This window comes from Cystoisospora suis (genome assembly GCF_002600585.1).
Source record: "Cystoisospora suis strain Wien I chromosome Unknown contig_4891, whole genome shotgun sequence".
In the NCBI taxonomy this organism is placed as follows: domain Eukaryota; phylum Apicomplexa; class Conoidasida; order Eucoccidiorida; family Sarcocystidae; genus Cystoisospora; species Cystoisospora suis.
Window position 1 is genome coordinate 1 of NW_027157683.1, and position 13,096 is coordinate 13,096.

The following is a 13,096-nucleotide window of genomic DNA, read 5'->3' on the forward strand; positions in this document are numbered from 1 at the left end:
CTTCCTGTCGATGCTTTGGACGTGCTGTTTGTCATCTCCCTCGGGGCCGCTTCACAAGAGCTCTGCACTGCTCTAGAGGACAAGCAAGTGGAACTCGACTGTGTGCTCTATCTAACAACCTCGACGGTGGCTGGCCTATCAGATGGCACTCCAACGGGGCTTCCGCCGGTACTCTCGATTTTTTACAACGCCATCAATGAGGCCCCTCCAGAGTCGAGCTTCGCTACCATTATCATGGATGTGCTACCGGGATGCATGCGGTGAGAGGCAATGCAGCCGGCGCGGCACGCACATACAGTACTTACCGATGCAAGAACAAAGGACAGGTGCCGACTGCTTGTATGAGGCGTAGCCAGAGTGCTTCTCTGGTACAGCTCCTCACTGCGGGATTCGCTATCCACACACGGCATATGGCGCGACGTTTCCTCGCACTAGTTGCGATAAAGCAGCTGCATTCCGGCAGCAGATACAAAGGACACTAATAAAATTCGGTACAACAAAGCTGAAAATAACGCACATGAGTTCCTCTCATAAGTGGCCACCGAGAGAAACTCTCTCAGCGCTTCAACGACCGGGAGAAAAGGTTCAAGGAGACCCGTAGAGACTTGGTTGTGCAGCAGCGGTGACCGGGTCTGCGTTCGGATGAGTGATGGTTGACATGGAAGTTAGCTGATTAAAAACAGATTTCCCGACTGGTGTCCCCGTTCTCACGCATTCGGTAGGCCCCGGCTTTTGCTACTTTCTGATTGCGAACTGCCGGACAACCGCATCTGCGCGGCGAGTTGGCGCATCTGGTTCCAACTTCACGTGGAACAGACATTCGCGGTAGGGCATCCCAAGACCTGTGAGGCTTTTTTCGAGTGTTGGCTGTTGTGCCAGAGAGTGTCATGACGGACAGGCTCTCTGGAGTCTCATAGTGCAGAAGAGTCTGAAGGTTGCACAAGATAAAGCAGCCTATGCGAACTTCCTGACAACGACAAAACAACTCGGTGCGGCCGCATTCGCTTGCAGCAGCTTTGCCAGCCAGCAGGGGACGCCGATACAGGAGAAGACCCCCGGAATTGTTGTCGACGACAAGCCTGACAGGACTCGCCGCGCCGTGAGAAAGGACGAAGACAACCCAGACAGTGGATTCGCGGCTGAAGACGACAAGAGAAAGGGTAAAAAACACGAGAAGCCGAAAAAAGGTGCCGGTAAAAAGGAGCAAGAGGAATCGGAGAAGGAAAAAGCCGTGCCCCCGGCCTCTGATACAGCCGGCCCGGGTGACGCGGCAACTTCAGGAGCCACAGCTTTCGACGATGACCGGAGGTGCGCGTCCTGAGCAGTGGCCGTAAACTAGATTCACAGCCTTTGGCGAGAGAGCACACGCAACCAGGGGTCAAGACACGTGGCTGCTCACTTTGCGCCGGGCTCCAGCTATCGCTTAGTCATCGTGAGAACCGGGAAGTGAATGTGGTGGTTGAAGCGACGACAGCTCCACTCTGGGGGCTAGTACATGCGAAGTGAGTCTCGCGCTGCCGTTCTCGCTTCCGCTGTCGGGCAGGCAGTGACAAACCGGAGCCTCGCGCAATGCCTTGTGCTTTCGCTGTTCCACTCGGGCAGGTAGCGACGCTGCGGAGGCCCCCCCCGGGTTGTTCGATTTTGTACCTCCCGCACCGGCCATATCCCGAAGGAGAGGAGGCGATACCGTGGTCGCTGGCCGAGAAGCGAGACAGTATAGGCAAAATTGCTTTGCTTGTCCAGCTCACACGTTCCTGTAGCCGAAGTCCCCACTGCGTGCGAAAACTCCTTGCTCATGGAGGATGCTGACTTCCCGTTACGGCTGCCGAGCAGTCTGCTCCTGTCTCTTGCGACTGCAGGGTGTACGACGCATTCTTCTCCAGCGTAGCTCCAGAACACCACGACGCAGCTATTTTTCTTCACTGCGTCATCGAGCAGGTCGCAGCAAACACGGAGGCGAGTCTCGCGAGCAGGTACTGAAGGTACTCCTTGCGGTGGCAGCTAGCGGGTGTATCCCCCAGCAGTCCTGCGTGTATGGAGTCCCGTAGCAACATATCTTCAGTAATAATGGGGCTGCGTTGCAAGCTTGCAATGCCGTCCGTCATCAGCGCTGCCGCGCTACACAGTATCTCCAGCCGGGCCCACCGAGCCAGACAGCACCTTCTTTCTCATCGTCCCCCTTACGTTGTCAGAGAACTCATCCGGCGAGAACGAAGGGGAAAAAGCCGTCTACTGTGTCTCTCATCGCACGGAACTGCCTTACACGCTAGGGCGAAACTGACTAGGGCAGCCGTAGAGCGCCAATCTAGCATGAAAAAAACTCCGACTCGGCGTCTTCTGCTGGACTGTACTGTCCTGCTTTCCATTTCAAATGTAGTGCTGTAGAAGGAGAGCGCTCTACTAGAATGCTCGACCCGGAGGGTAAACTGCCGCTACAATAAAGATGTTTCACGGCGGGAGCTGCATCTGGGCTTGTCGGGGGCGCCGGTCGTTGCCCTGCGGCACGGCGGTATGCGTGGACCGGTGGCTTGCTCACTTACGCCGCGTAGCTTGCGGGCAGTTTTGTTGCGCTTGTGCGATCCTACTAGTTCGAGCGATAGTGGCCAGATAGTCGGCTCAAACAAATCCAGTCGTCCAGGCAGCGCGGAGCGGCGTGGCACTTCTTCCGAAGAACCTCGGACGCGGTGTGTTGCCCAGGAGAGCTGTGTAGGAGCACCGTAAGCAGCCCACACCACTGAACAGTAGTGCTCGCTTGGCGTGGCAAGCTGGCTGTTCCGTCTTCCAAGCACCACTCTCGGTCTCACAGCGTTGGCCGAAGAGCCTGCATACGCCGCCGTTGTGGATGGCTATCGGGGTCAGGACAGCCGACTGCAAAGGGCAGTATTTTCGTTAGTAACGGTAACTCGCAAGAAGACAAGCAGGCGTCATCGTGAATGTGATATCTGGTAGGCGTAGAAAGGGATTGAGAACTGGATTGCTAGACACCCGACAGCCGCGCGCTAAAGAACATTTACGAGCTTCAGGTGGACGTGTCACGGTCTACGAATTCCACTGGAGATTCTTTCCAGTTCCTGAACTACTGCCAGTCCGAGCTGATAAGGTGGTTTTTTCTTGTCCACGTACTGATTTTCGCGCTCGGTGGTCGTTAAGTACCGCGTTCGAGTACTGGCGTTTCATCTATTTCCGGGCGAAGGAGAGTGGCCCGACACAATTTATTTAAGCCACCCTCTCGTTAAGTGTCGAGAACCTACGCATCTGCGACTTTCTGCTACAAGTGAGCGTCTTCTTGAATGACTCCATGTGGCTCTACTAGGAAACCCGACACAGAGCTCTTCCAGGGATTCGTTGCCTACTGCGACCGTGCCAGGCGGCGACTAGAAGGTCATCGGTTCGCAAGTGGTCAGCGTCTTTCAGACTGTGCTAGGAACCTGTACTGCAGCGCGAAGGTCTTAAGCAGTCAACTGCCTGAAAGTGCTTCCGCCTTGTCTGTTCCTCCCTCCCGGCGGTGAGCAAGATGCCAAAGAACACTTTGACCCTCTTTCGACAAAGCTCGGAGCAACCCTTACACACCTGTCGAGAGGAGGGAACGCAGCCACGCCGAAGAGCGTATGCAGGAACCACCCATTACAGTCTACACTACTGTGGACCCTTCCGGAGAAACTTGCCGCCGCATATCCTGCTCCTTCAGGAAGCGAACCAAAGCACAAGTCGTTCGCGGCTCGTGGCGTCTCCTCTCCCACGACCCTTGGCCGCATCGCGCGCCCGGCTCGTAGGATGAGCCACTGACTCGTCACCTCTGACGGCGCCTATGACACGGTGCTCAGTCGAGCCCGCACTGGAACGATATCAAAGCTTTTGTGTACCTGGCGTGGAAACAAACCTCAGAGGATAACTGCTTTCGCAGGGCTCCGACTGTGATCTTTAGAGTGGCACGAGGCAGCAAAGATGTGGCCAGGGCCTGCCCTTCTATTCTGCTGTGCATTTGCTTCCCAGGGTTGCGCTGATGTGCCGAGCCTACCCGTTCTTTCCTGATCTGCCACCAAAGCAAGTTGAGCACCTTCTCCTTCTCACTGAGTTCGAACTCCTCCTAAAGTCCGTAGCTCCGGAGCATGCGTGTGACCTAGGACAAACAAGGCTATACCATGAGGCGGTCACGAAAGCGTACGTCGTGGATACGCTGTCCCAGGCCATGCAGATCAAAGGTGCATACCTTGCGTCTCAGTACGTTCCCCGCTCCGACACTCTCCTTCTCGCCCTCCACAGCAGGTACGCCTGATTCGACAGATGTTTCTTGGGGAATTGGTGTATTATGGTCGAAGAGATCGTGCTGGAGCAGGAAGAGCCTTGCCCCCACTGCCCCGCGGACTGTTGCGGGAGGTTCACGCACGATGAGTAGTGGGTTTCGATCCCTTCAGGGCAACCCCGAGGCGAGCACTATGGCACTCCTGGGAGTCCTCTAAAGTTGTTGCGAAACCCACCCTCAACGAGTGGCTCCAAATTCTTAGGCCAGTTTTCTCAGCGGAACCCGGGTCAGGTGCTGTTGCGCTCCTGGATCTGGATGGCCGTCGCCACGGTAACATTCGCGGACTTGAAGAGAGCCTGATGCCAGACGCTCGCTCGGTCATTCACCGGGTTACGTACACTTCAGGGGCGAAGACCCGGTTCGCTTTTCCCAACGTGAAACAACTTCTGTATGAGGAAAATGAAAAGGCAAGAACCGAAAAGCCCAGGAGAATGAGAAAAAGTGAGTCCAGAAGTCGAAGTGGAACTGGTGTAAACACCCACGAGTTGTCTTTCGTCTCGCAACGCCTGCTCAGAACACGGTGGGCAGACAAGTCACATCAGAGTCCCCGCCTTTTCCGATAGCAGAACTGTTCATGATGGAGCGCCCCAGGCCCCGTACTCTACTTGGTAGGTTTTTTGCAGCGTATTGACCTGCCGTTCAAGCGAGCACGCGCTGGAGTGCAGCAACTCGTAATGTGACGGCCCAGACTGAACTAAGAATGCTTTCAGAAGCTCGCTGAAAGTGCCACTGTATCCTATTCCTTGGCCTGTAGACATGGAGGAAGAGTGCCCGACAGAACGAACGAACAACAAAATCCGACACTTCCCCGAGCCCCTTCAGTCCTATCAGTCGACGTATGTGGCAACGATGGGGGGTACGACGTTCTACTTGCGGCAAGACGACAACTTTCAACGAGAGGCGGGGAAACTACGAGAGACACTAGAGCTTGGAATTGCCAACACTCAGGCTCAGTTGACAGCCGCATGTGTCCCAGCAGCGCCGACTAAAGACGCGAAGGACAGTGGTGGAAAAGAAAAGGATAAGGACAAGAACGCTGCCCAAAAACTGGAAATTGAAGAGAAGAAGAAGCCTCTTTGGCCAATTGTCGAAGATATGGATCTCGCCAAGGCGAATATCAGTTGGCTGGAAAAGACCAGCATGAGCTGCCTTGTAGCACACTTCTTCGATAACACAAGGCTGCACGTGGCGATGCATACGTCCCCCATATTGCACGAAGCAGAACTAGGTCACCTCTCCCTGTTAGAAGTGGAGGACCGGCTCCGTCCTGTCACTACATTGACTTTCTTCACCGGTATGTTCAGGCAGGAGATTTTCCCTTCAGCAGCTGTACGCAGCCGGAGAGTTACGACCGTCGACACGGCAGTGACCCGTTAAAACAAGAAGGAAGCCGACAGGCATCACGATGTCCTCCTTTCCAAACAAATCTCAAGCCGATTTGAAGACTTGTGGTCACCCAGACTCTAACTCGGGCAATCACCGCTCCCTGGCGGTGGTCGCGAAACACCCAGTCTCTTTCCCTGTGCCGGGGTGGTTCTGGGCCCAGGTCAAACAATTCGAGTGATGCCAGATGGCTCGATATGGGAGAGCAACCTGAGCGCTGTATGGAACCTTCTTAAGCAGAATTATGGGTAAGTGAGAGTCCGATGTCCGCTGCGGGTTCGGCCTCAGTAGGGACACCGGGTGCCCTGGGTTGACTACGAGAGTGAAAGTGCTGCCGCGGGGATCTAAGCCACTTCCTGGACAGATGGGGCCCGGCGTTACTCGGGCCTGGGACCCACATCTGCAAGGTGGACTGCCAGCCGGTTTTGCTGTCTGACAGAGATCTGTACAATGCCCTGCTGTCGGGGAAGGCCGACGCGGCTCCTGTCCGACAAGGAAGCCTTGTACGCGGTGAGGCGCATCCGAGGGTCTGGCTACCCAGTCCGTCGACAGTCTACTTCGGCTGCGAGGAGGACTACGAGCTTCAGCGCCGAGCTTTCCCAGATGGGCGCGTCTTACGAATCCTCTTGTCTGGTAGAATGGAAATGCTCTATCCCGTAAGCAAGTCTTTCTGAGCGAGATGGAGATCGGCGGCCGGCACATTTTCCCGTTATCATTTCCGTGCAAACTCACTTGCCAGCGAGGCAATACGGGTCCTCGATGAGGAAATGTTTCGCAGTAACATTAGAGATAAAAGTCCTCTCACTAACCAAGGCACTGAGCAGGGGGCAGGGTACAGAGTTGGTGATGACTGTGACTCCCCTGAAAGTTCCTGTGCCTCCATTGCACGACATCTCGGTGGGATTAGTAGTGACTCCCCTGCAGTGCTCTGTTGCAGCGACTATGACTGCAGTGTCTACTAATAGTGGGATTCAGTTGGCTTGGTACTCACACGCCAAGTAACTCTGTCACCACGATTTAGATCTATGAACGGCTGATTGGTTTTCTGAGGTCGAGCTTCGTGCATCTGCAGTGTGAATGAGGGGCAGCGGGACCGCCAGCAAACCACCACCTTTTTCCACTCTGTTTCGTTGTCAACGCCCGCCCGTCCAGGTGGCAGGACGGCAGTGGCGGGCGTCTTCTCCAGAAAGTGCTATCTAGGGTTGCCGTCTGCCCATAATGATTCAGTGGGCCAAAGTGGGGACCTCTGACAGTGTTGGCCAAGAGCGCCGTAAACGGCGGGTCGACGTTACCTGCTCCGCGCTGCTTGGCTAGCGGGGCGTTGAATTCTTGCGATTTTGCGAGCTGTATTGGCATGAACAGGATGGTACAGTTGCCTCAAGAAACCCAACCTACGCCGAGTTCCATCAAAAACTATCTGCTGCAGATCCGCCTCCGCGGCACCTTGCGAACCTCGCGGAGGTCTTCACAGCTGTGACGGGAAAAAGGCCCGGGGACCGGCAACAGCTTGACCCGCACGAACTGACTGAATTGGCCGGGAGCGGTGAGACGACGCACTTCATCTGCCTCTTGAAGAGCACTCGTCACGCCATGGGCCGCGCCGCCTGCCTAGCTCCCTACGGGTAGTCTGGTGGAGGAATACCGATAAATGCTTGGGCTGCCGTGGACCGACCGTGGAGCTCTCGGTGTAATGGCTCGGTTCACCATGTTTGTTATACAGGGGAATCATTCATGCAGTCGGGATGCTGTCAAGTTGTGTGTTTCAGGCAGACTGGATCAGGGCATCCCAGGTCACTGGCTCTTCTGTTATCCAGACGGCACTCGAGTTGGCCGTTTTCAGATCCCTCAGGAAAATGAACAACAAGACTCCCTAGCACAAGGCGGAAACACCGGTCAAACACCAGCTGACAATGGTAAAAAAAACCTGACGCCCTTCTTTTGCGCGCAGAATGGATTTAGTTGAAGCATGCAGACAACGGCGCACATTCGCGGTGCGTGCCGTTCTTTAGATGGCTCGCCCTTCTCCGACGAATAGTCAGCTGCCTTTCTGTGTCAGCTCGAGCTGCCAAGCTCACCAGCCGCACGGTACTAGTACTCGCAAGCACTCACTATTCTCTAGCACGTCTGAGACCTGCTAACATGGCGGCGCTACACGTCTGGGGCCCCGCTGAACTAGACTGGCTGTGGCAGACGCACAGGCGCTCTCGAAATGGTGCATTCTACTGCGTATCAGGGGTTTCACAAAGAGCAACAGCGCCGCTGGAAAGCACAAACTCACTCCCTTTTGCACTTTTCAGGGGGGAAGCTCGCCGAGGCCCTCGAATGGGAGAGAGTCGACGGTGCGATATCAAGCCATCCACGAACTCGAGCAATCGATCAACGTTGGAGAGAGTACGATCTGCCCCCGGTTAGACAAGCGAGCTACCCCGACGTCCACACAGAGACACAGGTCATTCTGAGTGAAAACCAATCGATACGGATTGAGTGGAGGAAGCCTCGCGGGGCCGACGCAACAATTTCCAAGGTACGCCAAAATCGGGGACAAGAGGCTCAAGAAATGCCCACGGAAAGCGCAGAACGCAGTCCCAGCCGGCGTGCTGCGCCGCCGCAAATGGAAACCCTACTCCGGGGCTTTTAGAAACCTGAACTGCCAGTTGTTCCTGCTGACAAGTTCTCCGCATGCTGCTATTCTTTCCTTGGCTGGGCAGAAAATCGTTGTCCATCCAGGCGGATACCGGATGCTTGTCGAGGTGTCTAGTAATCGGGAATCTATCGAGATAGAAAGTGAAAAGCATTGCCACATACGGATCACTCTTCTTCGTAGCGAGGAGCCCTTGGGTGACGAAGCGACTCCAAGCAACTGGAAAGTGAACGCCCTTCTACAAGGCGCAGAAGGTACCAAGGTTTCGGTCAGCTGTCGTCTGCGAAGGTATGGCCATAGTATCTACCGAAGGCATCTGGTCCACCTGCTGAGAAGCAAGGGCACAGTGGAGTCTCGCTTCGGGCTTTGTTACCGCAGCTCGCATTCTCTCTCCACGCAGGACGGTTCTAACCAGCGCAGTACAGTTAGCCGCCTGCTGGCCTGCTCTGCGCTCCAGTTGCTTGTTCTCCAAGCAGCTGGAGCGCTGGTGACTGGAACCGCAACACGGGTTTGATAGCGCACCCCAGCCCTCCGCGCGTCTCCGCCAAGCGATTCAGCACCGCCGGTCGAATTCCTTCTACGTGCAGAGCGCAGGGGAGTGCCGGTGACGGGGAAGAGGTCACAGTAACCGTTATACGGAGAGATGGTTGGCAGCTCAGATGTGGTGGAAACGATAAAGTAAGCGCCTGAAAAGGAACCCCTCAGGGGATGGCCACACATACGTATGGTAAAGCTGAAGGTATCTTCACGGCTGCGCAGTGTTGCAAAACACTCGCCGAATTCACTTACCGACTCTCAGTTCTCTTCGAGTGCTAATCGCCCGTCTTTTAGCATGCAAGGGGACTTAGTCTGCAGTACAGTAGTTCCGTGAGAAAAAGATGTACACAAGAGGGGGGCTCCCCTTCATGGGGATTCGATCGCGGCTAGTTTATTGGTTGCCGGGGCATGCTAGCAGTGTGCCGTAAGCTCCAAGTCTGGGTTTACCCCAGAACAAGTCAAGAAGAGTGTGCCCCACGTCCGACTTGTAGATTCGCTCGGGAGTTCAGAACAAAACAGCGGCAAACTGGGCTTTCATGTGACGGCCCTCGCCTTAGTCCGAGGTACACCACTACTGTAGAGGATGGCTGCAAGAGTAAAAAAGGTGCCCAACCAGCTCTACGACAACAGCAGTCCGGGGAGCGGTCAGCTCTCTGCAGAGTCAGCCTGCTCCCCTCGTTCCTTTTCATGCTGGTTTTCCGCTTCGGCGAGGCAGCTCGATATCCAGTGGGAAACCTGCTGTTCAACTGAGACCACGTTCGACGCTGACCAGAAAGAAGGTATGCCCACCTGAAGAAGAAGACAGTGGTTTGCAGTTCACCGGGAACGAAGCGTCACTTTGACTGCTGATCCGGCCTTTGCCCACGTGCCTTGCCGTGGTGTTAGAGCGTACTACACTACCTTGAACAGCGGTCAGCTGCAGTACCTGCCGCTCTGCCTTCTTCAAGAGGGAGCAAAACTCTTTTTTCTCCGTCGTCTTTCTCTGCTTGGGACATCGCAGCACCCGAGTGCCTGCTATATTTCGACGAATGCGAACAGGTGCAAACGTAGTCCAGCCGGATGGTGACGAGCAAGCTACTAAGTACACTTGCTATCTTCAGCGTAGGGAGCTCGTGACAGTGTCTACAACAGGGGAGGTTTACATGATCAGGTGGGTTCCCACAGCGACGTGCAGACGCACTGCGCCATCGTGAAAATTGTTCCTTTCTCCGCGAGGCGTAAGTCTGCACTCGCCCGTGACAGTAACTGATTAGACGAGCGAAGTTTGCTTCCTAGATTCTGCCCCAGTTGTAGTTCGGAAGAAGCTCTCCATTCAAGGCTAGTGACCGCCCCACTCCGCAGAAACGTTCAGAGTCAGGTTCAAAAGAAAGGTAACGTTGTCCGGAGGACTGAGGCACCGAATGCATACAGAGCAGCGCTCTCCAGCGCCGCTGCTCGAATACAGGCCTGAAGGCGAAATTATGGTCACTGGAGGGCAAGAAGAAATGCCAAGGGGCCTGGAGAAGCCGCGGCCAGGCTTTGAGTCTCCCCTCGCTTTACCTGTCTTCGACGACGTCGATGAGGCCCCGAATGGCCCGGCCCCCGTCTCAGTCGGCCCCAGGCTCTTTGCCATCAACTGCGAGACGGGAGATGCCGAGGAGATTTTGACCCGAAAGTAAGCATTAAAGAGGCGCCTCATTGCAGGCTAGTGAAGCGACGAGAAAAGCTACAGGCTGCGTAGGTACCAAAAGTAGGGATTGTTACGGAGATTGGACCCATTTCGAGCAGGCTCTTCATGTAGTCCGGTGTGCCTGACCATGCCAGGGAAGTTGAGAGGTATTTGTTGGAGTGCCAACAAGATACCAACAGTATGGCTGCTCCCCCCCGAGAATTACACCACCCGTACGAGGGATGCAGAAGTCACTGTATCTTTACTACGGCCTCGTCCGCCGCGCCCAAGATTCCGTTGACACCCTTACCGATCGATCAAGTAAGTATAGGAACCGGGAGTAGAACTCGGTTCCATGACTGTGGCCAGTCAGACTACTAAACGATATAAGCTGCATTCCTCCCTCTGCACTTCAGTTCGGATGTAACTGACTCTGGTTCCTGCAAGCGGAGCCCTCCTGCGTGAGAAGTCCCGGGTTACCGTACAACACCATGCAGCGCCCACTGTCGGCCGGAGGGTGTCGCGACTTGGCCCCAGCAATGGAACAGCTTTTTCCCACGCACGGGCTGGATCTATGGGGAGACAGGGGTTCAAAAAAGAAGATACTTCAGTGTGGCCAGCTGTCCAAGCATGGCAGAGCCCTTCACAACAAACAGGTGTGCGACTCACTGGCAACTCAGCGAGCTCCAGGCTTTCGCGCGGCTCTGGCTCGGCACTCCTCGAAGCACTCTGGCGTACAGGTGTCTGCTGGGACCGAGGGTGGTGAAAACGACGTTTTTTTTCTCAACATGGCAGGCCTAGTACGACGCCCCAGACCCCCGGCGCATGAGAAATCCTGTAGTCGAGGTCACTTGACGTGGATACTCAGGGGGCACGCGGGGGGCAGGGAGCGAAATTCCTATGTTGCCAAGTTCTGCTTTGTGGTTTGCAGACCTTGGGCGATGGAGTCTCTGAAAGCTGTTCTCGCGAGGAAGAGAGGACAGCTTTCACTATATACAGGTAACGGTGCGCAGAAGCGTACGTCCTCAACTACGGTTTTTGTCTGATGAGGGGAGCGCTGGCGGTGATGAGCTGCGATCAAAGCGGTATGACTTATTCCAGCAGAGCCACCAGCGTTCAGCCGGGAGATATTTGAAGGTCCTCTGCCTGTGAGTGGAGCCCCGCACGGTACACGTGCTTATCCGCCCTCACGCCGCGGTAAGTTGCCCGGCGGCATTGAGGTTGACTGTGTGCCCAGACATTTCTTGGAGTACCCAGCGACGGAGCAGGAAAAGTGGAAAACATTCCAGAAGACATATTTACAGTACCTGCAATGGGAAACAGAGAAGGCGCGATACAACTTGCCCTACTTGCTGGCCCCGGACCTCTTGTCCTCCTATCTTTCCGGGACTGGTAAGCACTGTCCGGCCTCCTGCCCGTCTCCCCTAGCGTCCATGTCACTAGGAACTTCCGCTGACTAAACGATTTGGAGTCCGCTTCACTTGCCCCGTGTTCTACACCTTCTTGTACGAAAAGCGCCGACCAACGTCTTCTGGTTGCTTGGCTCTCGTGCTGATACGTTTCTGATGCGAGTTGGATTGCTTCGGCTTTGCTGAAGGGGCTTCGTCGGGTGCCTGGCGTTTCTCCTGGTTCGGTCAGAAGCCTCATTTCCGTGTGGTGTTCTTGGAAACAGACAAGAGAATGAGCGCGCTTAGTAACTGCAGCCAACGACATGCAGCTCTTTTGTCGCGCGAAGAGCTAATTTAAGGTCCTTTCTTCGCCACAGGTCACTGCGGTCCGCGTGAAAGAGGAGCTCCTTCCCGTCACGCCTGCCACGATCAGAAGCGACGACATGCAGCGAGCGAGCTCTCCCAGTTTGCTCCCTGTAACGAGGCAGCAGGAGGCACGAATAAGCGGGAGCCCGCTGTCTGAAGCAGCAAGAACCCTGTAGTTCCGTAGCACAATCAAAAGTCGCCAGCGTCCGGGCTCCTTGAAACCACTCTCCCAGCGCGCGCCGCAACACAGTAGCTACCGGACAGCGAATGGTATCTGCCACGAGGACTGCTGAGCGGGCACTTGAGTATGTACGCCAACAGGAGAACGCTAGCGACATATGATCCTCAGACGGGCGCATGCCGGACTTGGTGCGAATGGGCCTACAGACAGAAACACCAGTCGGCCAGGCAGCCAAGGTGCTGCGAAAGGAAGTCACAGTCGAAGCTCCAAGCACGCGACGGTCAGTGCGGCGAGGGCCGTGCGTCTTCCCTCCTTCCCTATGAGCGTGCAGGCTCTGGAGCTAAATTCCTTGTTTCTTCGCAGACAAGCAGTCTCACTGGGGTGCGTTGAGGCCAGGACAATCTTTAAGCAGAGCGAGACACGATGGTGGCGGGGACTGTCGACAGAATACTGGGGAAAGGAGATTTATCTCAGCTACACTTCAAGTGTCTTATTCCCTGTTCGGAGCGGAAGACGCCGCGATGCTGCGCCGATCTTTCTTAAGTACTAGGAATGTCAGGTTTTCAGAGCTGCGATCCTCCAGAGAGCTATCTAGATTGAATGGCGCTTGCTTGCCTTATGGAGCCAGCAAGCGCCATTCAATCTAGAT

The 13,096-nt window shown here is 55.4% G+C and overlaps 3 protein-coding genes across 3 annotated transcripts; all 3 read left to right on the forward strand.

Moving 5' to 3' along the window:
* Positions 1-60: 60 nt before the first annotated feature.
* CSUI_008620 (uncharacterized protein) lies at positions 61-5,680 on the forward strand (the record flags this gene model as incomplete). Its single annotated transcript, XM_068068747.1, has 7 exons — positions 61-260; positions 880-1,308; positions 1,860-1,977; positions 3,440-3,505; positions 3,994-4,266; positions 4,416-4,771; positions 5,058-5,680. Exons 5-7 carry the CDS (start codon positions 4,004-4,006, stop codon positions 5,678-5,680), a joined length of 1,242 nt encoding a protein of 413 aa, XP_067919275.1. The 5' UTR covers positions 61-260; positions 880-1,308; positions 1,860-1,977; positions 3,440-3,505; positions 3,994-4,003.
* Positions 5,681-7,985: 2,305 nt separating this feature from the next.
* CSUI_008621 (uncharacterized protein) lies at positions 7,986-9,657 on the forward strand (the record flags this gene model as incomplete). Its single annotated transcript, XM_068068748.1, has 4 exons — positions 7,986-8,210; positions 8,395-8,615; positions 8,804-9,005; positions 9,580-9,657. Coding segments are annotated over 4 exons (726 nt in total), but the record flags the coding sequence as incomplete, so codon positions are not given.
* A 349-nt stretch (positions 9,658-10,006) lies between these two features.
* On the forward strand, positions 10,007-12,997 carry CSUI_008622 (uncharacterized protein; the record flags this gene model as incomplete). The annotated part of the gene is made up of 5 exons (XM_068068749.1): positions 10,007-10,014; positions 10,309-10,518; positions 10,668-10,833; positions 11,715-11,904; positions 12,654-12,997. 5 exons carry the CDS (start codon positions 10,007-10,009, stop codon positions 12,995-12,997), a joined length of 918 nt encoding a protein of 305 aa, XP_067919277.1.
* Positions 12,998-13,096: the final 99 nt, after the last annotated feature.